General features: G+C 34.8%; 1 protein-coding gene across 1 annotated transcript in view; it reads right to left on the bottom strand.

The window, feature by feature from the left end:
- The window catches only part of CLASP2 (cytoplasmic linker associated protein 2), a gene marked incomplete at its 5' end in the record, with an annotated part of 58,680 nt that overhangs the window by 27,776 nt on the left and 3,017 nt on the right, over positions 1–27,887 (bottom strand). Inside the window, 15 exons of the mRNA XM_029086674.1 lie at positions 1,038–1,040; positions 2,421–2,484; positions 3,117–3,361; positions 3,824–3,847; positions 6,703–6,809; positions 7,490–7,552; positions 11,829–11,936; positions 12,883–13,053; positions 15,005–15,031; positions 18,046–18,072; positions 18,210–18,311; positions 20,264–20,281; positions 23,093–23,116; positions 26,347–26,517; positions 27,680–27,735. Of these exons, the coding sequence (XP_028942507.1) occupies positions 1,038–1,040; positions 2,421–2,484; positions 3,117–3,361; positions 3,824–3,847; positions 6,703–6,809; positions 7,490–7,552; positions 11,829–11,936; positions 12,883–13,053; positions 15,005–15,031; positions 18,046–18,072; positions 18,210–18,311; positions 20,264–20,281; positions 23,093–23,116; positions 26,347–26,517; positions 27,680–27,735 (1,210 nt within the window). The remainder of the gene's footprint in view (positions 1–1,037; positions 1,041–2,420; positions 2,485–3,116; positions 3,362–3,823; positions 3,848–6,702; positions 6,810–7,489; positions 7,553–11,828; positions 11,937–12,882; positions 13,054–15,004; positions 15,032–18,045; positions 18,073–18,209; positions 18,312–20,263; positions 20,282–23,092; positions 23,117–26,346; positions 26,518–27,679; positions 27,736–27,887) is intronic.

A 27,887-nucleotide genomic window follows, 5' to 3' on the forward strand; every position in this document is an offset into this window, starting at 1 on the left:
GTAGATAAAGCACATCTCAAAAACTTTACCACACAGTTTACATAATTGTATATAGCATTTTATGATTGCAAAAGGCTTGACACTGCATGAACTCTTTGGGGAAGAAAAAAATAGAGAAAAAGGGTTAATTGCACATTCATGCAAGTAAGGTTAGGCTTCCAACAAATATTGAACCAACTTACTCTCTAAAGAGAGTTCCAACACAGGGGACAGCATGCAAAATGAAACAAAAACAAAAACAAAACAAAACAAGAACAAAAAAGGGAAAAAGATAAAAACACACAAATTAGTGGCCATCAATACAAAGTTCCTGTATGGAATATAAAACAAAATAAAACAAAAAAGGTATTTCAAAACTTTTATGAGAACTTTAGTAATTTTCTTGGAATATCTAATGTATTTTAAAAGTAACCACTTGGCATTTCCTTCAAATCATTCTTCCATTTCCTCCTCTAAACAATATTACTCTCTTCTAAACAATTCCCTACATCCAGCTATCATGTATCATGTTAAAGTAAACTTAAAAAAAAACAAAAAACAAAGAAAAACACAAAACCGAAAGTGATGACAGGATAACTCCTACAGACACTTGAAAAGAATCTAAGATTAGATTTGTATAACCATATGTGTGTGATAAAAAAATTCACAGTTCATGAACTCTTACACTTAAAAGATGCTCCTGATAATATCTTGCTAACTAGTAATAGTTTTGCAACACCAAAAAGCAGGCAAGGTTTCAGTGACTGGAACAGGTGTACCACATGTGCTGTAACACAGGCCATGTTTTTGAAATCAAAGCAACATTATTTTATGTCAGAATACCCAGTAAACAAAACAATCAACCAGAACAATTCAATGTGACATTACTAAAGTCTTAATAAAAAGATAAAATGCTCTTCTGGCACATATTACTAAATTTTGAAATTTTTTTATTACCCTTCCCTGGCTTCCCCACTACAAAAAAATCTCCAGGGTAGTTCTGCTATATGTAGAGCTGCAACATTAATTAACACAAGAACAAGTTAAATTAAACCAACTCGCTATTCACAATTTTGCCATTACTTCGTTTAGAAACCAATAATATTTTAAACATTTAATTTTCTTTCCTCTCCTCTGACTTAGCTATTCTTCTTTTGGAATCTTTTCCTCAGTTTCTCTTTAACTCCTTAGTCTTTCCTCTGGATTTCTGCAGTGCTGAGTTGCTGTGTGCAATGTAAGTTTCTTCCAAAATACATGGTGTCACAGACAGCAGCAAGACACTTTTTCCAGTGAGAAAAATAAGGAGGACAGATGAACAGTAAGTTAATCTGTCAAGGCTTTTTATCACTCTGAATTTAATTTTCCATTGCAGCAATAAGGAAGACTTCAAAATATGTAAAATGTATTGCATAATCAAAGCCATTTTTCAAAATTCTGCTGGGAAAAGCCAATAGTTCTGAAATAACTACTTTGCTTTGAATTCTTCTGGATTATCATTTTATCAATTCTGAAATATGGACACAAACTGGGACAGGTTATACTCAGGATAAAAGATAAGGTTTCTTTCAAACAAGCCTCTAATTCAAAGAAAAGATGAAGTTACATGGTTTTTACACGATACCATTATAACTTTATTCAGCTCCTTATTTACCTGCAATCTTTTTGCTATGGGAAATAACTGCATATATGAAACTGTCCTAGCAATGCACCTCCCACAAAAATTGTGAAAATACTATCAAGCAAAGTAACACAGTTAAATACATTTTAATGGTCTTAGAAAACAGAAGTATTATTCTCCTTGTTATATCATCCATACTAGGTCTTTACGTAGGTAAAAGTGAATAAAACATAGCATTTTTTTTATACTGAGGTATAGTCTCCACCTTACTTATTGAATACTAACAATGATGTAAAAATTACTCAACAGTCTCAACTGCCAGCTCTGTCTATGAAATTCGAAGAAGACATCATAAAGCTAAGATAATACAAAATACCCTGGAAAATAAATAAGTACACATTTGGTACAGTTCATCAGACTCATCATGTACAATTTAGTCACACCATTTTATGATTTAAATTACTGCACCAGAGCCTTTCATTTCCAACTGAGAGAAAACCACTACTCACGTTGAAGTGGCCTCTGTAAACAACACGACTTCTTAAAAATACTTACAATTTTTAAGCACAAACTGTTGAACTACTTCAGTGCATTTTAGATTAAACTAACCTTTACTTTATTTCAATTATCCTGTGAAAAAGGTGGAAAATTATCTTGTTCAAATTGCAAATTAAATGGATTAAAATCCGATACCATTAACTGCTTATAGAACATAGTTTATGAAACTTTTACATGTGTAAGTACCACTGCTGTATTTTACTACAACTGACCTTCAATATATGCTTTCAAACATTTACTGAGAGCAAGAAAAACCTAAACATACCTTACTGTGAGGATCAGCAAACATTCTTGTGAAGATTTCACACAACCTTTTCAACTCAACACGACTGTCAAAGTGACAACAATATATTAGTCAACTCCTCTGTTAGTATTACCAGAACACTAATGCACAGCAATCAGTGAATCAAATAATCTAGTAAATGAAGTAGGAAAAAGCATTTTGTTTAAGATACAGACAAAAATAGTTTTGTGTGTTGAGACTTTCAACCTGGAATTATCTCTTTAAACTAATTCATATATTAAACCATTCCCAATTATTTTAACAGAGCAGATAATGAAAAAGGTACTCTCAGTAGCTAGTAGCAAACAGCTTCTTCTGAATAAATACAATAATAATAATAATAATAATAATAATAATAATAATAATAATAGATATAAAGAAAAAGAAATGCCTTCTATCAATACTAGCATTTTAGGAAGTTTTTGTATTGCAAGAATTCTCTTGATTTTAAATTCCATTTCTTAAACTGAGATTTTTAAATAGATCCTATATGCCACTGGCCAGAAGTGACAACAGCTTCCTCATTCCTTCCCCCCATTTTACTCTCAGAGACACACACACACTATTTTCCCTTTCCCCAACCTTCTGTATTCTTTAGAACACTAGCCTTCTTTCCTACTGCCCTTGCCTCACTTCAACTCTGAAATAAAATGTTTTTCTATTAACATGTCTTCTTACCTTAAAGTTCTCTGGTTCTTTAGTAAGTTTTGCAAGCCTAGAAGGCCTTCTTTTCTCTCTGACCAGTTGGAGCTGGCACAGCGATTTAGGACTTCAGCCACATCTTCTGTCTGTCTCATATACGTTGGTATGCTTCCATTCCTTGAGCTATAGGACCTTTCTGAACAGGCACTTGATGCATCACTGTTGGCATCATCATCCGAGTACATCCCATAGGACTCGTATCTTCTTCGCACAGGCTTCTTCTATTGTTCAGAAACACCCCACGTTAGTACTGATTTTCAAAGAGATAATACACGTACCCATAAATCAGTAGAAGGACCACCGGTTCAAATAATCGGTGTGAGCCCTACTCCCTGCAGTGACAAACGGCTCCAACTGTTCTGCAGGTCAAACCGAGTTAATAAAAATATATTAAGGAAGTACAGCTTGCATAATATTCCAAATACAAAAGCAAAGCAAATGTAGAGAAGACATACGTTTGATGAAACGTTCAACTTAAGGTTTACTTGTAAAAATCTGTAAAATTGCATTATAGGGTGACAAAGACTATATTGAAAGTTAGTTATTTCACTTAACTTTATGTATGTTACAGAATATAAGAATCAGGTCTAAACCTACATATTCTGTCATTTTAATGTACTTTGCATCAAGCATGTTAATAGCAAAATATTAAAACTATTGAAGAAGGAAAATAGTTTCTATACCTTAGTCCGTATGTCTCCTAAGAGCTGTTAGCAGTAAATTATTGAAAAGAAACAGAAATTGAGAACAGGAAGGTAAGGCACAGCTGCATTGTGACTATTAAACTACCTGCCATTGGAAAACATACAGTCTTATTGTAAATTTTGTTCTTAGCTCTCCATATCTGATTAGCATGTCATGCATTGCCAAGAAGTAGTTTACTAAGCTCCCATTTCCAGGGAAATATTACAAATCATCTGCTGGGTGGTCAGAGAGACTTCTCTGCCAAAATCTTTGTGTCTTAATGCAGTGATATTTGAGCATGAAGACTTAATACATGCAGTCAGTTGCTATCTAAGCATGAAACCTTCATTTAAACTTTATTTTGTCATCAACTTCTCCATCTCTGTTTAACTTCATTTCAATATCTAAATTTTGTCATGGCAACAATTACAACAGCAGTTGATGTCCTACAAAAAAAAATAAATTAATGACATAATGCAAAATTCCAAATCGTTAAAAACAAAAACAAACCAACAAAACAAAACACAGCATGCCAAAGAAAGAAAAAGAAAAAAAAAAAAAAAGCTATTTATCCTGAAAGGAAAAACACACACCTCTGCAAAATAACTTTGCCATTCAAATTTTGGAGCTGAAGCTAGCAGTTAAAAATTTGTTTTCATTACATACTCAAAGAAGCAGTAGTGTAAATGATTGTTTCTCCCTTAATTACCATTACTATTTGCACAGGGTTCTCATTTTTGACTGGAGAATAACTTAAAGGGTATCGCAATACAAACTAGTCACATCACGTAACGAGCAAGATCATCGCCAAGAGAACAAGCATACATACACGTGTAAGAGAGTAAAGGGAGGGGAAAAAAAAATCACAAAGACATGAGCATTTTTGAAAAAGGTCACCATAAGTAAAAAAAAAAATAAAAATATGTTTTAAACAAACAGAATCTGAAGTGCCAAGGACTATGCTAAAGTAAAAGGTATAAAAATATGTAAATATCACCATATTACTGCATTTCATGTGTCTTATATTCAAACCAGATCTTATCCAGAAGGCTGATACCCCTCTGGCTTGAGCACTATTACAAGTGGACAAGTAGTTTTCATATCATAAAAACAGTAATACAGTCCAAAGTATTTTTGGGTTTTATATTGCATCTGTCAGGACTCTACATTCTACCTTTTAAAAACACTGTTCTGAGGGGGAACTTCAGTTCATGATAAAGCAAAAAGGGCGTTCATAACCAGATTTCCATCTAAATGGAGCCATTTGTACCTGTAGATTCAGAGCATGGCAGGCAACCAGACATGCAAATAATACAATAATAAAATTTTGCTGTTCTCGAGTCTTCTTTTAAATGACAGATTCTAGCTAAAATATACAAACAAATTTTCCTCGTTTTCTAGAAGCATCTTGCTATTTTGGGTAATACAAATCTGTTTCTATGAATAAATTTTATTACTTCAAGAAAGCAGGACACATTCAGTCCTCTAGAGCAGTCCTTGGAAGCATGAGTTTCTCCTCAATTTATAATCTTTACTACATATTTCTTTTGCCCAGCTAAATTTGAATAAGCTGTGAAGCTGCCAAAAGTACTAAAGATACTTTTCATGTAGCACCACTGTGGATAACTCTATAGTACAAGCTTTCAAATTATAGTGAGAAACTTTAAATACTCCACAGACTGTTTTTTTTTTTATTGTTTCCCTACTCCAAAATCCAGACTGACTCCCAGTTTACTAACTAGCGTTCCCCATCAACGCTGGAAAGCTTTTGCAAATTTACAAAATCAAAAAGGGGAAAAACCTCTGAAACTCACCATGACCTCTTAGGTAAGATGTCACAGATACCCTGATCTCTATGCCAGTGAAGCACACAAATTTTAAACTAATGGGGCAAGAAGACAGTATTAATCAAGAAATCAATAAATCGCCAGACTAAGAACATGGCAGAGTTCTTCAGATTTTTTTCCTTTGAAATTTTGTTTCTCTCTATCCAGTCATATCTGGCTATAATTAAATTTTTGGAGTCAAATCTTGGAGTCAAATTTTGGAGTCAAATTTACTAATGCTCCCAATAACCTTTTAGTTAAAACAGAGTAGTAATAAATTCCTTAAAGCAGTCTGACAACTAGGTAACAGGTACCTATAAATATTTAATAGTAAACAATACCTCATAAAAATGTATCTGACTCAAAGCATCAGTATTTTAAATCAATTGATCATTTCAGCTTGCTGATGTAAATGTCAGAAGAGCAAAATACATTCTGAGTTCAGTTTGGCTAACTGAGGCAGGGAGGTAGAGAAGCCAAACCCGCTCTTTTAAAGAACAGTAAAGGTTAAGAAAGAGAATGGTATAATCAGTTTTAAATTTGGAGTAACATTATGAAAACAAAAGAAGACAAAAACTAATGAAATGCTGCCTGCCAAGTCATCAGTTCATCTCCTCAGTATGAAACACAAAGACAGAACAACTTTAAATGGAACCCAAGGCTTATGATTAGCAGAGTGCTTTGCAGAGTGCTTTAGCTGCCATCATTCCCAACTCTGAGAAGCCTTCCACCTACCCCAAAGTTTGTCTGGCTGTTCTGGGAAACTGCTGGTTAGTGCTACCTGCTCAAGTGGCAACCTGGGCCACTCCAACAGAACAGTCCAAGACTATCTCCTGTCTGCCATGTAAAAATGTACATTTCTCAAAAGTTAAGACTTCTGTAGGGAACAAAAATTCCAATACTTTGCAGCTCTAGCAATTCACTTCCTCTTTTTTCCCCCACCTAGAAGCCAGTATAATAATGAATGACAAGTTCTTTTGCATACTTTAATGTATAAATACCAGAGATTTTAAGAGTCTGTATCCTACACAAGATAAGTGCAAGATTCTTACCAAAGCATCTGCTACTGCCTCTTCCACATCAGAACCTGTGTTGAGAACTCGCATAGCACTAACCGATGACGACAATCTACTCGACTGACTAATTCCAAAGCCGGTACCTGTTATAACAACAAAAATAAATACAAAGAATTCAGTCAGACTAGCAGTGCAGGACATTAATATCACACTCACTTGAAAAAAAACCCAAGCAGAAGAAAAGTATTCGCTTAGCATTTCTAATAAATTATGTAGTTGCTAAAATACTGGTTATTTCCATTCTTAAGTCATTAGTGGTCCAGCAAAAAGTAAGAAATTAAGTTTAAAAAAAAAATCATATACAAACATTCTATTCCAATATCACAGGGGAAAGAAACCCAGAAAACAATGGTTTTAACTGAAAGAACCTTTCCTTTTTTTTTTTAATGTCTTCTTCATTTTGGGTTTTTTGTTTTCATTTAAAAAGAAAGCAAATACAATAAAAAGGCTATTTAGAGGGCTGATTAGAAAACTACATGCATAAAGAATGCTCTACAAATACTGAAACATGGAAAAATAAAAAAAGTTCTGCAAATAAAAATAAAATGATTGTTGTTATGGAAGAAAAGGTTTAACACTGGAGGGTGGAGCTGGAGACGAAATCTAGCAACAAACACATCTATCTGGATTATTAAAACCACAAAACTTAAATTAATATAAATAATGCCTTTCAAAACTGAACAATGAGAATAACCAAGTGGGTGGGGAAAAAAAAAATCCAGGATGACTGCACAGATGACAGCAAAGTGTACTCATCCTTCACCTGTAGCCCCATAAACATCAGGAGTGTAGAGGGCACCAGTGGATCTGGAGTGATGTCTGGAAGCTGCAATAACAGGATCATATAAACCCTATCTATTACCATGGAATTAAAGTGCTGCAATAGTTGAGAGATGAACTAAAGAATATTTACCAGAAAGATTCAGCTTTAGCACAAGAAACTGAGTATTACACAGAAGGAAAAAGCTTCAGAGAAGTTCTTTTGACTACATAGAATATGATGATATAGAATTATATAGGTTTATGTACACTGGACATTTCATGCATAACTTAAAGGATTAAGAGCAGATTAAAAGCAAGCATATTTAAATTCAAAGAAGAAAAAATGCGTCGACACACATGCATGCGCACACACACAAACAGAATCTTCACAAATATCTGAAAAGTTCCACTGAAACTGGTCTTCTATGGTAGAGTTGATTCAATTCTACATGCTCGAGTTAGAGCTAGAGCTCACGTACCAAACGTTATCAGCACAAAGTGATTACTGCAAGAATCTACTGCGTTAGCAGCTGACAATTTGTATAGAGTTGAGTCCTTGCCTATGTGCAGATAAGTCAACATCTCAGTTAAAACTTACCATTATGTAGCTGAAAATTAAAATTATTCAGTTTTCATTAAAAGTTTGAAATAATTTAATGCAATTAATAGTTCACATTTGTATTGTTTTCTTTAAATAAATAAAATGTGAAATAGAAATATTTATGTTAGTTACTATAGCTCATTAAGATTCCTTAAAGTCATGCAAAGTGGGAACCAAAGATTCCTAAGGACTTTTGAACAGAACTGAGTACCCTCCTCCTTCTGACCCTTGTATAAAACTAGTCTTTTAGAGATTCTAAGGAAGTTGACTCACTATTGCTAACATTTTCTTTCTTAAACCAAGTAATTTCAAATTCAACGTGTTTTTAAACAATTAATCTTCTTTCTTCAGCTAGAATTTTACAGGCATGTAAATGAAACTGGTTTTGACAATTTTAACTTGAATTTATATGTCCATGAACAGTGACATAAACCCCAGATATTATCTTAGAATTCAAGAAGTAACTGTAAATACAAATATTTTACACCTTTTGGATACGTAAGATAGGAACAAAGAATCAAATGAATCATCCTTTACTCTGATTAACATAGACAATTTAAGAGTCTGATTTGAAACAAATGACACTGACACAGTTAGGGAAGCCACCTACTCCAAAATGGTCCTAAGTCCTGTAAAGGTCCCAAAACAACACTGTGGGTGGTTTTTTTTTTTTTTACATGTAAAGTTCTCTACTCCTCACATAAGGTACAGCAATGTGTTTCGCTTCAAACTAAACCTGCATGAAGTTGTTTAGCTAGGGAATTCTGCTTTGTGGAACATTTGCTTCTTCAGAAAGTATGTCTCCGCATGGAAAAGGAGAGAGGACAAAGGATGGCAAAACACAGGCATAAAGGCTGACAGAGCTTTAAGTACAACCATCAACAGGATAAAACTTCTCTATTGCTTGACATCAACAAGCCCTGAAAACTAAAGTTACAATGAAAAAATTCAAACTTCAGGCCGCCTGGACGCCTTTCTATGTGATCTCATTTAGGTTCCTGCTCTGGCAGGGGGATTGGACTGGATGATCTTTCGAGGTCCCTTCCAATCCCCAACATTCTGTGATTCTGTGATAAACAAACTTGATCCTGTTCCCAAATATGTTTGAAATATGCTGAAGTTTTTAAGACAGGGAAAGGAAGTACTATATTGCATCAAACATGACTCATTCCAAAGCATATTTTCAAATACATTCTTTGTACCCCTCAATTGCAGGAATTGTGCAAGCATTTAGCTTTCTTGTTTCATTTTTTTAAAAAGATTAATTATTTGAAAATTGATTCAACATAATTTCTTGGCTAAAATATGGAAATTACACTAGTCTGATATTTCATATTAACTGTATGTAACAGAAAATTAGGCACTTCCATACTAATTACAAATCACTTGCTTCTCATAGTGACTCTTATCTCCCAGTTTATAATCTTATACTGGGACGTGAGATTACATAAACACTTCATACCAATGTATACGGAGAAGAATTATGTGGCATTTGGGTCATTTTATGCCCCAAAGAGCTCAGCATTTGTAAGCTAAAATTTCTGTCCTGAGAATCAGATGGAATACAAATTACAGACCAGATGGAATACAAATTCCCCCCTTCAACCCTATGTCAAAATGTCTCTACCTACAAATAGAGCTGAATTTGCCTTTTTTAATCTTCTACTTGTACCCTTGTAAAATGTGGGTATTTTATAATATAACTAATAAATATAACTATTTTTGTTAGAAGTTAAGATAAAACTGGTCCAACAAAACACTGAATGACACTCAGAATCATTCAAATAAGAAGCCATACTAGAAGGAATCCTAAGAATCTTCATTTATTCCAGGTATAGCCTCCACACACACTTTTTTAAACAACACTGGATTCCTATACATGCTACCTTGCATGCTCTGTGCTATCAGACAATTCAACCTATTGTATTTGTGTAGGTACCTGTTTTGATACCTGAATACAAACAATAAATTCCATCAACAAAAATAAAACCTCAAGTAGCATCTGTCCCAATGACCCATCGCTGCATTAGTTTAATATGCAACTGTATTACTTTAATATGACCCACTGTATTAGTTTAATACAGATTTCTTAAGAAAAATAAGCATTTGACTAAATATAAAACGTAAATCAGATCTCACATGCACTTTAAGTCAAGCTGTAAGGTGGCAAAAGAGGTACAGAAAGATCTGAAAAAATACCCTTGTTTTCAAAAGAAAGAAGGGTGTGTGCTACACAGTCTGACAGATGTGTTTAGTAAAAGATATAAGTTTACTAAGGGGACCTGCATAATGTCTACTTTTAATTTAATTTAATTTCCCAATTAAATAACACCTGGATAAGTTAGCATTAGTTCATTCATTTAATCTGCATTTTCCCAATAAAACCATGGCTGACAGGAAGCAAATGGCCTTAAGAGACCACAACAGACTTCTAATGCTAATTAAGAGTACAGTCAGGTGCCTCAATTTGAGAGAGAAACCAGAGATTTACTATTTCCAGATTATGTTTAACAGCTAGTATTACAAAGTCCTGAACTTTAAGCTACACTTGAACAAACAAAAGAAGAGGAATACATACTGAAGACTAACTCAGACAAAGATAACACCAAGAAAGATCAGTTTCAGATACTACCTTACAGTTTTGGATCACCAAACAATCATCCCCTCCCCCCAACCATATAAAAAGTCTTATTAAAATTTACTACCAACTTCCTAGTACCCTTGACAAGGATACATGGAGATGAGAAACTTCCCTACTCCTTAACCAACAACACGTTAAAGTAAGTAGAAGCTAATTTTCCTATGCCTTCTTGAAATTTCAGAAACAGACAACACCATGACACAATCTTGTAAAATCTTTTAATCGTCAGGCCAATAAACTGAAATACTAAGTGGAAACAACACTTTTGCTTATACCAGCTCTAGGAGTAAGGACTGTACGTGGCTATGCATGTGTGAATGTTAAAGTTTTCAATTCCTCTCTTCTTCCCTACGTAACAACAGCTGCTACTTCCGTCACTGATCACTTGTTCTACGCAAATTAAAAATAAACCTCAGAACTGTCCTCTGGGTAAGGCCTTTGCTACGTGCCTTGTTTACGGTTAGAAAATGAAAAGCAATCCAGAATACAGTTCCCTTATCTGCCCCATCATATTTACTTGCTTTAATAGCAAAAAGGTTTTTATTATTTTTTCACATAATACAGTGATGACAGTATAGCTAAGGAGATAAAAAATTAAGTGTATTTTCTTCCTATACACCAAGATTATTCATGGATTAGGGAGCAATTTCAAATACTAGCAGATCCTAGCTGTTGATGCAGGGGAAGGCAGAGGATGAGAGCCACATGATATTCTTTGCTCTAGCTGGTCAGTGAGAAATGGACTATCTAACTGCACCCAAACAACGAGTGCCGTAATAAAGAGAAACACATAATTTCAAAAAACTTTAAAAAGTAGAATTGCCCTTTAAAAAAAAAAGTACCTAGGTGCTGCATATCACACACCTTCCCAGACTTGGCACTTCAGGTAAGATTAACACTAGCAAAGCGTTTATTTTTCAGCTGTGCAATCCATTCACACATTGGACGATTCTCCATGGAAGTAAGTGGTGAGTGAGCCAAAGGAAGGGAAAATAACGGTGGCCGGCTACAAGCTAAATGAAGGAGGCACGGATTCGTTAGGCGCAAATAATGAAGGGCAAAGACAGCCATGCACAACAAGGGACTCTGAGTACTTACCAAGGGGTGGAAAAGAGCGGACAGGGCTTGTGTCCCTGCTACTTTCACGGCTGGCCTCCCGACTGCACCCCTGACTCACACTAGGCCGAGGAATGCGGCTGCCTCGTGCTAGTATGATTCAGGGTACAGACAAACAGCAGCACAGAAGGGAGAAGACATAAGAAAAGTTGCAGTTTTAATGCAATTCTGATTTGCAGTAAGATCAAAGACCTATTTCTAAGAAAAGACACTGATGATTATGTTGGTTTTTAAGTCTTAACTGTTTCCACAAACTTTATTGATTGTGCTGGATTACACTAAGCGCAGTCAGTTCAATGAAATTATTTATTTGCACAGCTAAAAATGAGGATTTACCAAACTCTTTACAGAATGGCTGAAAAACCTCTTGAAAAAGACCAAAAGGAAACAAGCAATGAAAAATATGAACAGAGTATTGATTCAGAATTTGTGTTTAAGATGAAGTTAATCAACAGTAATGCAAATGAAAAAACTGTCAGCTTTCTAGAGAAGGAAAATATAAAGTTAACACAGCTACGGTAAAAATCAAAATACAAAGAACAGCAGCAATGCCATTAAAATCAATTGATATTTTCCAATAATATTGTTCATAATAAAGTGTAATCAGGTTATACTGTGAGCTTTAAGATGTATGACGTTCATTTTTCTATCACAGAAGTATACACATGCACGCACACATACACAGAAGACACACCAGTAAAAGAAAATAACCTATTCGAAATGGTATCACACTTTCATTCAATGGATGGGGTATTTTGGAGGTGGGGATAAGAGGTGAAGAAAAGTGAAAGAGAAGGAAGGAGGTGAGAAAAAGAACAACTACTGCATTCTGACAGCAAAAAATTAAAGTCTCAGTTTAAATTTAAAACTGTCTCATATATGAAAGACTAGCCTCAGAAAACAGGCACATTTTAGATTTCCATTGATATGTATCCTAATTTTATCATCCACCTATAAATAAATGCAAGCAGTAGATATCCACCACTTAAAGTAAGAAGGGCTATAAAGAAACCAAGAGTTATTCAGTGATTCTTACCTACTGACAATCTAGAAGGACTGGCTTCTCTGCTGCATCCCTGACTTCGTGGGATTTTGCTTCGTTTTTGTGCAGTTGCAGGATTCACTAACACTCTCTGAACTCCTGTGTTCATGGTGGAAAGTGTGGTTGTTGTCAAAACTCTTCCAGGAGATCCAGATCTACTGCCAGCTGAAGGCAAAATGGAGAAATATAATCAACAGCATAGAAGATAAATAATCATGGTTAAAAAGAAAAAAGGGCTTAAAGTTAGTAGGAAGGTGGTGGTAGATTGAAATGGTCTGGAAAAAGCTTACAAATAGAAATAGAAAACCCTGGACCGAGTTCTTATAGCACTACATACAAGGTAGATAAAACTGTCAATGCAAGGAAGCACTTGGCATGATATTTAGCACTAGATACACTCAAGGAACCATAAATAATGTTCCTAGTCTTCATCAACAGTTCCAAAGTCCCTAATATGAACACTGGTGTGCTCATTTTTTAAGCCACATGGTTTTACTATTCACATTTTTTTACAAAAAAGAAAAGAACTGCTAGAAAGCTACAGGGAGCAACTAAAACCAAGTGATTTCATAATTGTCCCAGCTCTTCCAATGCAAGCAATATTATAATAAAATAACACAATTTTCCTAACATTTAAACTCTTCTCCCTTGCTTATAAAAAGCATGTGGTCTTGAAGCACTGCTCTCTGAGAAGTTAAATAAAATAGCACTGAAGACAATTAAAATATTCATTTCTGTGGAGGCTACCCCACAAATTTGAAGAAAATCTTCAATTAGCTAAAGAATTGATCAAGAAGTAAATAAGAATAAGTAAATTCTGTATTTTTATTGATCAAAACTGTACATTACAAAGTTCTAGAACTGTTCAACACACTGTACCCGCTACCAGGAACTGGTCACTGATCCCTAATTTTGATATTTCAGTTAGAGAAAATTCAAGTCCTAAACCATAACAAGGAATCCATTCTTCTCTAGTTATAACCAATTTATACCACCAGTTGATACAAATATATTGTCTCCAGCTGCAGAATTCAAGAAGTCAGACCAAATAAAAAGCAAAACATAATCTTAACCAAAGGTTAATAACAGAGATATGAATGTTTCATTAATCTTTTAAAAATAATCAGGTAACTGTATGACCACAGCTATGCTATCAGATCTACAGACTTAACATGCAACATTTCAAGCGAGTTTCATGGGTTACTTATGAGGCAAATTTAAAAAAAAAAAAGGAGATACAAGTTGATTAAAGCTTGACCATGTGGGAGAAGAAACAAAATCCCAAACCAAATAAAACATATGCCGGGTGGAAAGGAGAAAACTGAAACAATGTACCATGCATATACTTTCAGATTCATTGTTTGAATTCAAACTTGAAATGATTATTTATCAAAATCCCTTTTCCAAACTATGGACCTATTCAAAAGTATTATACAGCCTGGCAGCAACAAGCATAACTTCTACAGTTAAAAAAGAATAGATAAATCTAGAAAAATACTGAGGTGTGCAAAATTTAAGGGTTTGGCAGTTTCTTCATATCAGGGCATTTCAGCTTAGACCTGATAGTACTACACCTTCTTCCTAGCCGCCAATATTTGATATCATTTTATTTTATATCTCTTTAAAGCAATGAAAATATTGTAAAAGTCTTAAATGGGCCAGACTTTAAGATTTTTCATTAATAGGTCAGACACCTGAAAAAACTTACTCTTAAAAAAAACCCTTACTTATACAGTAAGAAATGCAACTTCTTATTCTAATACGTTACTTATCTTTCTACTGTCTGACCTGCAAAGTGTACCACTACAGCATAAATAAACCAAATGAAACTTAATATCCTGAAAATGTTACGCTGATAACAGCACTGGCATACTGTTGTCAGTATACTACCATCAGTGGTAGATCTAAGTGAACTGAATGATGAAAGAAGGATTACTAAAACAGTACAAAAACCCTCCCATCTCTACTGCCTTCTAAATAAGCATTACATCCGATTAGGTTAGTACAGCACACGTTAAAAAGCAAGCCATAATTTCTGCTGAATAGGGTCCTTAAATGAGATATGTCAAACAGGTGATCAAACAATGACGTATACACAAATTCTGTAGACTCTTACCACCAATGGGGTTAGCAGACTGTGATCCTGAACAAGTGTAAAGGCAGGATTAGGGTAGGGGTTTACAATCCATGAAGAGGGAGGGAGCAGAGCAGATTAAAAAATGGATGGCAAATGGAAATAAGAAAGCTTTAGTCATTTCACACAGGAAAAAAAAGCCACAAGGGGGTTATGCTAAAGCAGTGCTTTTAAGTAGCTTCCACATTTGAAGAATTAAACTCAAATGCTATGCACAAAGCAGATGAAGCAAAGCTGCACAAGCAAATTACAATTCTTCAGCTTTCTAATCAACAACTGGATAATACTGAAGAATTACATTTCAATTAAACATGAAACTGTAGCCTTTGTATTACTTTAAAATAATACTACATTGCCAAAAAGGTTCAAGAAGTTCAACAGCTGAACAAAAATTACACACAAGGCCAAAACTTTTATATATTTTTTTTTGACAGACAGTAATGGAACTGAGCTGCAGGTGTGGTGGATGACAAAAAAAAAACCTCACAATGGCACAACTGAAAAGACTTGCATAGAATTTCCGTTTTTTCTCTTTTAAAATTAATCTGGAATATAAAAGTATTTGTTTCCATTCAGAAATTTAATTATTTTTCTCTGAATTAAGACTGTAATTTAATTTTAGCATACCTTGTTGAATTAATCTGACAACCAAACAGGGAGAGGAAAAAAACCTGAATTTTTTTCCATAGATAAGAACAAAATAATGAGCTATAGATTGTATATGCATTTATTTTATGTTACAATTTAAAAATAGAAGAGGAATAGTAAAGGGTTTGTAAAACCCTTAAAAAATATCTTTTGTAAAAGCATTCAAATTTGCAAGTCTTTCATAAAATGATCTTTGAACAAAAGTGCTATAAAGTTGTAACCTTAAATTTACAAAAGCTGTTACAGTGGTTTTTAAAAGATAAAATCTTAAATCCAATATGAAACTATTCTCCCACTATAACACTGGGGAACTAAAACAATCCCCTGTATGGAAACATCAAGCATCTCGCACCCCACAATGCTGTGAAGATTTTCACTCACACAAAGAAGCATCACCCAAACAGCTGGCACACAGTGCCTGACAATTCTCCTTCGCCTGCTCATTTGTACTTGCCCTGTTTATCTTCCTTAAAACATCTCAGAATTCTTGTTCTCCCCCACTGACAGGTTGTAATGAACTACCTGAAGCCATCAGTTCTGAACAGAAGTAGTCATTAAAGGCTGTAAAGATGCATTCATGCATTTAATTTTCACACATCATCACATGTAGACTAATCTAGTTAATCTCAGTATCAATTCAACTTATCTCTTTAGATATTAATATTGTGCAAAAATGAATTCTCATGGAAAAAAAACTGTCATTATTAAGAAAAAAACTGAAAAGGCTTCAGTTTGTTTCCCTGAATATAAAGGCGGTTTCATTAATATTATATGACAATGATAATCACAAAAGTCTTATATTGCCACCTAAATTTAACCCCTCCCCCAAAGAGTTTCTCAAACAACTTAACTTTTTAAGAATTTCTCAAATCTACTCCAAGCAGAAAGGTATTTTCAAAAAGCTTATTTCAGAACTTTCCTAATACTAATGAAAAGAGTGTTACAGATACTGCTTACAGCTTTTCATGAAGGGAAAAAGTGATCTGACAGGACTGTCACCTCCCCTCTCCATTAAATTTTTAATCCAAATATTAGGTTATGATATAGTGTAGTCACCTTAACGCTGAAAACATAAAACAAATTTTGCACAACCTTTAGCAGGGCCAATAACTAGACTTCATTTTCAAGCTCTTACCCCACAAGTGCTTGTGGGATGAGAGCACTATCAAAGAAAAAAAAATACTTAAGAACTTCTGCTATTGGATTTTAATATTTTATATTTATCTGTTCAGATTTTTTGAAAGTTTTATTTCACAAAACCTGCAAGCATTGGATCAGGTTTGATCCAATTGTATTTGCTGGAAAATGAAGTAATGCAAAACTGAATGGGAAGTATTCCAACAGGAACAAAAAGCCCAAAAACTTTTCTACCTGCTTTTTAAGTCTAAAGTCATTCTATTTATGAGAAATGCAGGCACGGCTATGAAGAGAAATGTTTCTGCCACTAAACACAGAATTAATTGGCTTTAGTAAAAGAAAGTGGATATGGTTACTGATAGCTAAATAATCGTACTGGAAAATTCAAAACCTCTATTATTTATTGTGTTTATAACATTAGACTTGACAAACTATAGGATTGGTTAGTTTATTTTAATTTTATCGTTAATTTGCCTTCCTTTCATTAATTACATTGCATTTCACTTAATTAGACAAAGATGAGAAAGTGAAAACACTACAGAGCTTAGTCAGAAGATGTCTGTTGGAGACATCAGACCTGTGAACAAATTGCTGTAGGTCAGCCAGTGCCAAAGAACGCGAGGTAATCAGGTCTTTTGAATTAAAGACAGAGTGCTCAGCTAGCTCAGAAATTCTGCATTTGCTTTGGTTTCTAAACACACACAGAAAATTACCGTGGATTAGCTGACATACAGTAAATTGTTTGTTTTAACCCTTATGGTTCAATATAAGCGAAGTAACTGGTTATAGAGTTTAGTGTTTTTACTCTGAAGATGAGTTAAGTAAAAGTAACAGTTATAATATTTAAAAAAAAGAGTATAAATCCAAGAGCTAGAGTAGTGCCTAGTTTAAAATGAAAACAGGTATTTCTGGCTGAAAAATAAGACTTTTTGAAAAATGAAAAATTAGGTTCTGCAGATAACACTGAGGACACCATTCAACCTACCTATTCTTCCTGTATTACTTGTCTATGTGTCACATGTAACTGACACAGAAATTTACTGTTGTTTCATGTTGGAGAGGTCAGAAAGGGGGGAAAAGAATGTTGAGAAGTTATAATTGAAGACAGAATTTAAGAGTAGATTTCATTTCCTGATTTAATTGGCAAACTAAGATCTAACCTAGTATTTTGTCCAGAAAAACAACATGAATTAGAAAAGCATGCAAATACCACTGACCCAAAACACTGAAAAAAATACCTTCATTTTTGTCTGGCGATGATGAACCTAAGGCACAGAACAACAACTCAGTATGTAGCTTTTTTTTAAAAAATTAACTTTGACTGTAGCCATTGGTCAATGAATATATGCTTAAGCATTTGGCCTCTTTATCAGGAATAACTGACAAAACAGAAAATACATACGCTGAGACTGTGACACCACTTTGGTTCTACTCCGTCCTCTGGAATCTGTTTTAGAATTTCCAATACCAACAGAAGGCGTTGAAAGCTTTGTTCGTACACGACCTATAAAAGAAAAATGGTATTAAATCAGTTTTTCACAGTAATGTAGCAAGCAAAGCATCAGTAGCATTTACTAGTGTTTTCTTAAGTTACTGTAGATAAAAAAAAAGAAGCATAACGTAACTCAATTTGTGAAAATTTGCTTGGGATAATTAGTAGAAATTTGAACACCTTAAAGCACTTAATAGCTGGGGAATCAAAATACTTCTCCTCCGATGCTACATATTTCAGTAAACAATTTACACATTATCATTTAAACACCCTGAACTAGCTAGCTAGTTCTTGCTTCCTACATAAATAGGTTCATTAAATTTTAAAAATGGAAGTTTATTAAATAGAATAGGCAATGCATACATTAATGGTGCTGTATCAGACACACTCTTCTCATGACTACTTGTTGTAATTCTACTTTTGCTGTCATAAAACTACAAAAATTATGTTGACTATTTTTTGAATGGGGTTCTGAGGTTTCTTCCTAACTTCACTTCCCTTTTTAGAAATCTAAATCCTAGCTTTCCTATTAGTGAAGATTCTACTGTTTTCCTGGCCACAGTCATAAAGACTTCTAACAGGATTTCCCAAGCCTTTTACAGCATTTTACAAAGACCAGGCACACTGAAGTGCTTCTCAGTGACAACATGATATAAGGAAATACCACTCTCCTCAACAGATCGAAAAACTGAAGAAGAGAAAAATTAACTGAGTACCTACAACTAAACCAGAGTCCTTTCTCTTTAGGATGCCAAACCATCTTGGTTTTGGGTTAAACCTTTCTGCATTATTAGCCATGTTCCTCATAACATCCAGAGTATAGAATGGAATTACAGAAGAAAGGAAGACCCCAGTTGGATGAATTATAGGTAACTGAAAGGTTATTTATAAAAGGAAATACAAGAGTTGTGCACTACATTTCCTAAGCCAACCTCTCAAACAACAGGAAAATGAAACAACAACCAAAACCAAGCTAACCATAATTCTTTTAAGTTGGAAGAACAAAACCCAAAAAGTTTGTACAGAGTGGATCTAGCTCAACAAGTAATCTACTTTTAAAAACCACTTCATTAAAATATTTTCTAGACACATAGAGTCAATATTTGACCCAGAAGAATTAGGTACACAGACTGTTATTTAGTTCTAGCCTCTTTAGGCTTTCCACAGCAGAATTTGGAGACCAACCAAGTTAATATTATTCATCCAAGTAGAGGGAATAGCCATAGATGAGTCTATAAGAAGAGAATCAGGATAAAGGAGGTTATTCACTAAACTATTAGAAAACAATATGCTAGCAAGAACGGTTAGATTAACTAGTCCAAACTCTACTAGTTATCCCCGTGCAATGGCAATGTTTTCCCACTGAGTGCTGTGAGACTGCAAGGCATGTAACTGCATTCAGAATTTGGCCCAAAAACCTCGGAATACAGAGTGCCACTATTTTGATACTATGTTAAATTATCACTTGGAACCTCATTCAATTTTATCAAAGTAAAAAAAAAACAGTTTGTATTTGTGAGGCAAATGAACTCACTTGGAGTCTCTACATCCATTCACTAACGACAGGTTTAAATGTTAATAGCGCATTGAAAATTAATTCCCGCGTCTCAAAGAGATGAGCAATAGTAGCACCTGCTTCCCAGAGCATGAACACCTTTGATGAAGTATTCTGTGACAAGATTTGCTTCAAAAAACAAACGCAAAATTATAGAGCTCCCATATTTTCACACTAAAAATGTTAAGCAATGACACTTCTACTGCAGATGAGTACTTGAGAATTAAAATAAAAGCAAAAGAATTTTAAGAATACTATATGACAACCAAGTATTAGATGCATAACCTATCTGGAGTTATGAACCTCCACAAAGCCCCAGAAAGATCATATTCTACTTTTAAAGCTTAATTTAAAGCAATGAAAATATGAAGCTGAAAATTTTAGCTGTTCTAACAAAATGTTTTCTTACCATCTTCAGAAGCTGTTCCTAAACAGAAAAAATAATAAAATACATGATATTCCAAACAATACTGTGTCTCTCCAATTCCTTTTTGAGATTAATCTTATAAATGTTGACACATTTTATCAAGTCAAGACGTCTAAAGCTTTTATGTTCCAACTCCATTATTGAACTGAAGCAAAATTATCAAGAAACATCCATACTATCCTGTTAACCACTTACAAGAACACAAGATATAGCACTGCCTTCCAAACTTGTTATAAAACCACAAAAAAAATCAATAGGGAAAAAAAAAATCTATAAGTCAACAAAATGACATGTACAGATCAAAACAGACATTAAAAATAATTCATTGCAAGCCCTTCTGAAAATATAAAACATACTGTTAGAAATTATCTCAGAGAAAGACACAAGGACAGTGTTTCCCACACTGGACAGTGATAATTTGATAGGAACTGCCAGCAGGGAGGATTTATCTGAATTAAATCCATGATTACTCTGAAGATCTACATGCACAAGATCAAGTTTTGCTTAGAGAAGTGGAAGTAATATGAATTTGCTGAAACCAGATCACACTTGAACAAGTGTGTCAAGCTTCACAAGGCTTCATGATGACAAAATGAGAGTCTGACAAATCTTTTTACTGACATCAGTACCTAGGAAGTGACGGGAAGCTATTTAAACAGCAGTCTCTCTAAGTTCCCCTGAAACAAATCTGCTTATGGAATAAAAGATGTATTAGTAGTGATAAAAATGTTAAATGCCTCAAAAAAAAAAAAAGCAAAGGGTATTTCCATTTTTGTTTTCACTCTCTACCGTTTCTGTCTTGTAAGAGAACAACAATGATTAAAATGTCTGTTAGTGTCTTTGGCTAGCCTGAACTTAACTTTCTCAGCAAGTCTGGCTTTGGCTTTCTCATATTATACTATATTCAAGGCACTATGTTTAAAACTCCCTCTAAAAATTAATTCAGTGCAAATTTAAGTGCTTTCTCACAAAAATCAGTTACAGTAATATGTATGTAGGAATGCCTCAGAGTTTTCCTGATCAAGTTTGCCAGTCCGTACAAAAAAAACCTACCCAAACCCTAAACTACCCTCCCAAATCCAACATTCTTCCATAGCTGCATCTTGGAAGGCAGGTTCCATGCAACATCTAAGCCAGGCTAACAGCCAGCTGCTCCTAAAAGGGGTGCTTCTGCTTCTCCTTCCTCTCTACTTTTGTGCTACCACCTGGTTTGAATGGCTAAAGGCTCACTGGCAGTTTCAAAAGCTAAATAACACAATGCTATTTTGTCTTATGAAATCAGTCTCCTGGAGATTGTTCACCTACAGAGTATTAAAAGATACTGGTGAAAGAAGTTATAAAAACACGTGACCAAGATTAGTGGGAAAGGAAAACTGATTAGTTCCTCCTGGTGGTGGTTAGATCAGAGCAGCTAGATCACACAACTGCAGCTGGAGAACTAAGCTGTGTTGATTCTGTCTTGCACATCATCCCTACAGATACCCTCTAGGAAAAAAAAAAAAACCCACCCTGTTAATCCCATCAATTAACTGTGTAGCACTTACCCTACTATTTTTAAACAGACATCACTAGTTTTAACTAAAAAGAAAAAAAAAAGCCTGTACACATGGCCCTAAGAACCTTTATTGCTGCCGACTGTATGCAAAAGCTCAAGATTAAGTATTTAGCACAGATAGTTATAAATAAATCCTATTATATGCAACATGAGGAAATCTGATCTGGAAATAAGTGAGACAGACAGTACTATCCTGTACAAGCCCCTCTCACTTTATTTAAGCAGGCTTGCCATCTGCAATACTCAAAAATGGCTCAAATTCTTCATGCAACTGATTATCTGTGCTTTAAAATTATTCAGGATTCTGGCTTTGAGAGTTCTGCCATCTTACTGTTTTCGTTTCTATGAAAGGTATCACCTGCTTTGCTTCCAGCAAACTACTTGTTTCTTTGTACTGTTAATAAACATGTGACAAGAATCACTAAGTAAGTACCAAACCTAACTGACTTGTTAAGTGCTCCCCAGCAATAAATCAGAACTAGAATTATCAGGCATCACACTGCGACTCTGTCACTTTATTATATGGGAAGTATTATTTACACACTCCTGAAACAGACAACTGTTATGAGAAGCCTAATTCTCAACTGCTTTGCAGTTAGGATAAAAATACATTACAACTCCCTCCATGTGTTTAATACAGTGAATTAAGAAAAAGTAAGCACTAAAACTTAGCTGGAATACTTGGAAACCTATTTTAATGGGCAGGTCTGCTTAAGAAACTATTCTTTAATAGAACTACATTGTATTACAGGATTTACAGGTGCTTAAAATTCCATAGCTAGACTAGATTTTGAAGGAGAACTTTTGAAAGAGATTATTTTACTTTTATTTTTTTATAAATCCTTAATTATGTGGTCAAGCATCATCTGCTCTCCCTTTGCTGTTCTGCCACAAAGTAAAAAAATTTGACTTTACACGTAAAACTATGAAACATGGTGGAACCAGAGCTGGTTAAAAGAAAACCATGTATTTCTTACAGAATTGCTCTGTAATTAATTGAGCTTTTTTAAAGAAATAGGAGTAACATCCAATTTCTGATTAAGTTCCTGTTGCTGATAGAGATCAATCATCAAAAACATTGACAAATACAGCAATAACAACACATATTAAGACATCAAGATTACATAGGGGTTAATGTAAACAGCATAGTATTTTGTTAACGAACAGACAAATATATTAAACATCGATAATTTTACATAAAAGATGTTTTATTAAATATTTAATAGAATTAGATGACAGACTAAACAATTTCTTACCATCCATCTTGTCAGAAGTATCCTCTTTGTTGAAAAAGCAGGCAAAGAAACATGGAAAACTTAGTGTGTTAGAATAAAAGAGTTCACAGCAGAGTCATAAAACATTAATTAAGGAAAATACATTAATATTAAATACAGCAGACATGTTTATCTAATCCATGCATGTACAAGTTACCTTAAGTAAAGATGGTTTCTCTCAGGCTAAGGTACAAAATTACAGCACGGGGTACAAGTACCCTGTATAGGGATGCTGAATCTTTCCATATTACCCAGATTTAAGCAAACCCTTACAGTAAAATATTTATAAACTGTTTCATCAACAGTTACTAAAGCATCAGTACATATTTATATCATTACTGAACCACAATATTTCCATTTCTTAGGAAATTTGCTACTCAGCATGAAGGCCCATCTAGGGTAAGGGACAGGAGGGAAAAAGACATCACAATAAAGACAGAGGACAAACGGGAGGAAGTTCCACTCTGGTTTAAAAGCATTAAAGATTTACAGTTCAGCTGGAAGGTAGTGCATACATATTCTGGTAGTAACAATCCAAATTAAAATATTTAGTGAGAGACATATATAATTACAGCTCCAGTCTCCTCAAAAAGGACATTAATACTTAAAGATGTCAAAGACGGTCAACATTTCGAATAACTAGAGAATGTCCTCCTGCTTCTAGAACAGTCTTTTAAAAAATCATAAATAAGCAAGAGTTCTATTAATAATAAAAAGGGAAGAGATGGGCAGAGACAATTATAGACTATTAAGCTCATGAACTCTGAGGCTCTAAATTTGGCAGCTGCTTAAGCAAAAGGTGAGTGTTTCTCTGTAAGTAAGGGTGAAAATAAGTTCCAGCTCCAGGAGACGAAGTTATTTATTTTGGTATTGATTGCAACACCTGAGAAGGTGTGGAAAATGTTACGGAAATAGGGTAACATTTTCTAGGCATTTTAGTCCCCCGGTCAGTATTATCTTGACAATTCTGTCATTTAAGTTGAATATTTGGATATAGGATAAACAACCCCCTTAAAATGAACAGAGGGGCGACGTTACAAATGAGCCTATTTTCTGAGATGCAGCACTTCCTTGGATTCACACCCCATTCATTTTAAGATTAGCTTTTGAAAACTAAGAGTGAATAATATTTTGAGGTGGATTCCATTGCTAATCCGTAGCCAAGCACACACAGTCTCACTCTCTACATAGGTAAGAGGGGACAGGTATGTGTCATGTAGATTACCTTACCACTATTAAAAAACTGCTAGGAGAATGATCCAAGAGCAGTCAAGCAGTGCTGCTTTTGTGTGACTTGTAAATGAACCCTGGTCACCTTGACTATCACAGCCCTTATACCATCTGTAAGAGGATTTGACTTTACTATACATTGCTAGTATCACATTATTTTTCCATCTCAAACCACCATTGTGTTCTTCTCCACGAGTGGATGCATCTGCTAGCATGGCAAAGCTTTCTAGCTACTCAAATCCTTCAAGAGAAGGTGACCCGGACTTACTGCCCATTTATTCCTCTCCCCCACCCTCTCTCACCAAATCTATAAACTACAAAAAGAATAAGTTATTTCTTTATTTCTGTTATTTTCCTGCATAAATCTACCACTATTTACTTCCTTGAAAGCCTCCGTGCCCTTCTCAACTCTTGCTACAAAATTCTGTGTATGAATCACATATTGCTTAAAACGTTCTGAAAACAAACCAATACGCCAATCAAGAGCTGATTTTCTGTGAAACATTTCAGACCAAAGTAGTCCCTTCATTTCAGCAGCACGAAGAAGACAGATTAACACAGAGAGATTCCTCTTTGTTTTCCATTTGACATTTTTTCCCCTCTGTCACCATGTTCTGCCTCACTTTTACTTCTAACAACAGCTGAACTTCAGCGTTTGTCTGCAATTCAGAATATGTCTTGTTGCACACCAAGACAGACCAGGCAATACTCTGATCTTAGAGAATAATCATCCCACCTATTTCAGGCTTTTAGGCACTAAGTTAGGAAGAACTGAGAATTCCTCAAGCGATAACCACAAGCATATCTCCTCCCCCAAGCAAACAGCAGCCTGACTTTGGTGTCCAGCTGCTACCCAGCAGGTTCTCTGACTCCTTCCCTGTTGGCACTAGAGGGAGCACACACCCCAAATCACTATTTCAAGCAGCAAGTATTCCTTTTAGTCAGCATTGCTCACGCTCATGAACTTCATCCTAAAATCAGTGGTGTTCAAACCATTTCAAGTAGGCCCTGATGACCAAAGAATCAACTCATTTAAAATCGTTTTTAACTTAAATTTTAATTTTAAAAAGCACAACCAAAAACTTGGAAAACCATAGCCTAAGTGTATCCTAACATCTCCCCAAACACAAGGTATATCAGAACTATACGGTTTCTCTGCCTCTCTTGTGATCATCTTTGGCACCACTGACATTAGGACATATCTTCTTGATGGTTGAGCTGGCACACAAGCTGAGAAGAAAAAACTAACAGTTTTGCAAACACTGAAGCTCACTTTCCCTGTTGCTACCCCTATAGGATGGATAATCTAAAAAGAAAAAAAACATGACCACATTCCTTCACACCCCGTCCTTACTGGTTTAATTTAGAATTAGAGGAGGTTCTAGCATCTAGCAGAACCACCACTATCAAATACCTTCCTGCAGTCTTATAATTTGTAGCACTTGCTATGCCTAACAGTAAGTATTCCTACCAATGAAGACTGTCATCTAGATAAAAACATACACTTAGTTCCATCAACACGCTTAGGAAGAAACCTATGAAATCAATGATGTATATTACTGTGTAAAAAAAACTTCTGAATTACGTGAAGAAGCCTTCACTTACTGCCAGGATGTCTCTTTAGCATTGTTGTAAAATAGACAGCTAAAGAGCTGAGAAGTAAAGTTCAGATACCTAACACTCATTTCCCTGGTACTTCTAGAAACAAAAACCCATGATCACCATCTGCTGTTAAGTGAAGGTATCACTCCTTCCAGTACTTAAATACTAATTCCAGACTAACACATTTAAAGAGCACAGCATGGATACACTCTTTGCATTGTCATTCTTACAGCACAAGATCTAGCAAAACTGGTAACTTACTTTAGAACACCTGCTGTTTTGCAATACTCCAATACGACTAAAAACGATGACAATTTTTCAAACGCAGAAGGGCAGCTACCCTTAATTTTTTGATCAAAAACCTCAAAAAATATTTCCCAGTATTGTAAAGATGTTTCCCTTACCTAGTGAAGCGTAAGATCCAGGAGGCAGACCAGCTGCTGACAAGCGTCCAGCTCCAGCTGTCTGTCCAGCAGCATGGCGGGCCTTTGCACCTGCGGCAGCGTTAACGTCGATGTCACTGCGAGACCTCTGAAGAGTTCCTGGGCTTGGAACACTCTTGCTGCTGCCTGAAACTAGCAGGAAAAGAAAAATTAGTAAATTGGTCAATAATTCATAAAATTTATTCTATTTAAAAGGTCAACATTTTCTACTACTGCAGCATACCTGCAAAAAGTACATTGCGGAAATCAGTGTAAAATAGGGTAAATCAAATTAATTTAAATAAAGTATTACTGAGGTTAAGAAGCAAACTAGACCTGGCATTGCCATGAAAGTCAGATAAAGAACAGTTTATTTTACAGTATTTATCTTCATTCAGTATGAAATTTTAGCATTATTTAATATAATGTGCTCCTACCCTAGTACAAATTACATAATTCTGAACATCTATGTGATTTATTACATTATTGAATGAATGTTTCACAAATCTAAGGAAATTCACAGCACCCCTTGTGATACTGAGGGGAGATAATATTCCCACACTGCTGCTAAGATAATGCCACAGGCAAGCTGAATGCATACCCTGAATTGTTTTAGGGTCTAATCATCTGTAAAGTATTTTTTATATTAACCTCCTATTATTCTCTGAATATTAACTATTCACTTCAGTTAATTTTAACCATTGGTTTATGTTTTCAAAACTTAACTCCCTCTTAACAGCTTCAGTATCCAGAAAACAAGCACTGCCAGTTACTGGCCATTTGTAAAAAGGGGTTCAATGATTTACTCTGCAAGAGTTACAAACACATAACGTGAAAAGAGAACAAAGATACTAAATTCTGAAAACCCAAGACAAAATTAAACTCTTTGAACTTCAAATCTGTGGTTTGGGGTTTTGTTTTATATGAAGAACAGGAGCTACATGGGAATAGATGAAAGGTATGAGTCCTTCATTTCCAATTGCCATTAGCCTAATAATAATGAATAGACCACAGAATAATGTTTTGCTTCTTCTAGTGACTGTTCCATGACAAAACTCCAAGACAGACGATCTATTAATAGTACCAATGTATCACAAATTATGTCTTCTACTGGCAATATCTGACAAAACATAAAATGTAAAGCAACTACGAAGAAATCTGAGCTCCAGGTACAATTTATAGTGACACATACCATTATTCAACTTGGAAACAGGGTAAATGCTTAAGACAGCAAGACTTTAAGCTGCATTTAAAACTTTTAATTCAAAGAACACACAGCACAACTATAGTGTGCCGCACTATATAGCTACCTTACCTCTGCCTGCAAGGCTTGATGCGCTGGCTGCAGACCACTTAGAAGACAGAGGCCGACTGAAAAATAAGAAGTTGATAAACCCAATAAGTAAGTCTTATGTATCAATATACAAGGTAACAACAACAGTGGGGGGGAACCAACAAAACCAAAAACGAAGTGTTAGCAATAGCATACATTACAGACAATTATTTTTAAAATGTTTTTTTTT

This window comes from Antrostomus carolinensis, unplaced genomic scaffold (assembly GCF_000700745.2).
Source record: "Antrostomus carolinensis isolate BGI_N321 unplaced genomic scaffold, ASM70074v2 scaffold51588, whole genome shotgun sequence".
Lineage (NCBI taxonomy): Eukaryota > Metazoa > Chordata > Aves > Caprimulgiformes > Caprimulgidae > Antrostomus > Antrostomus carolinensis.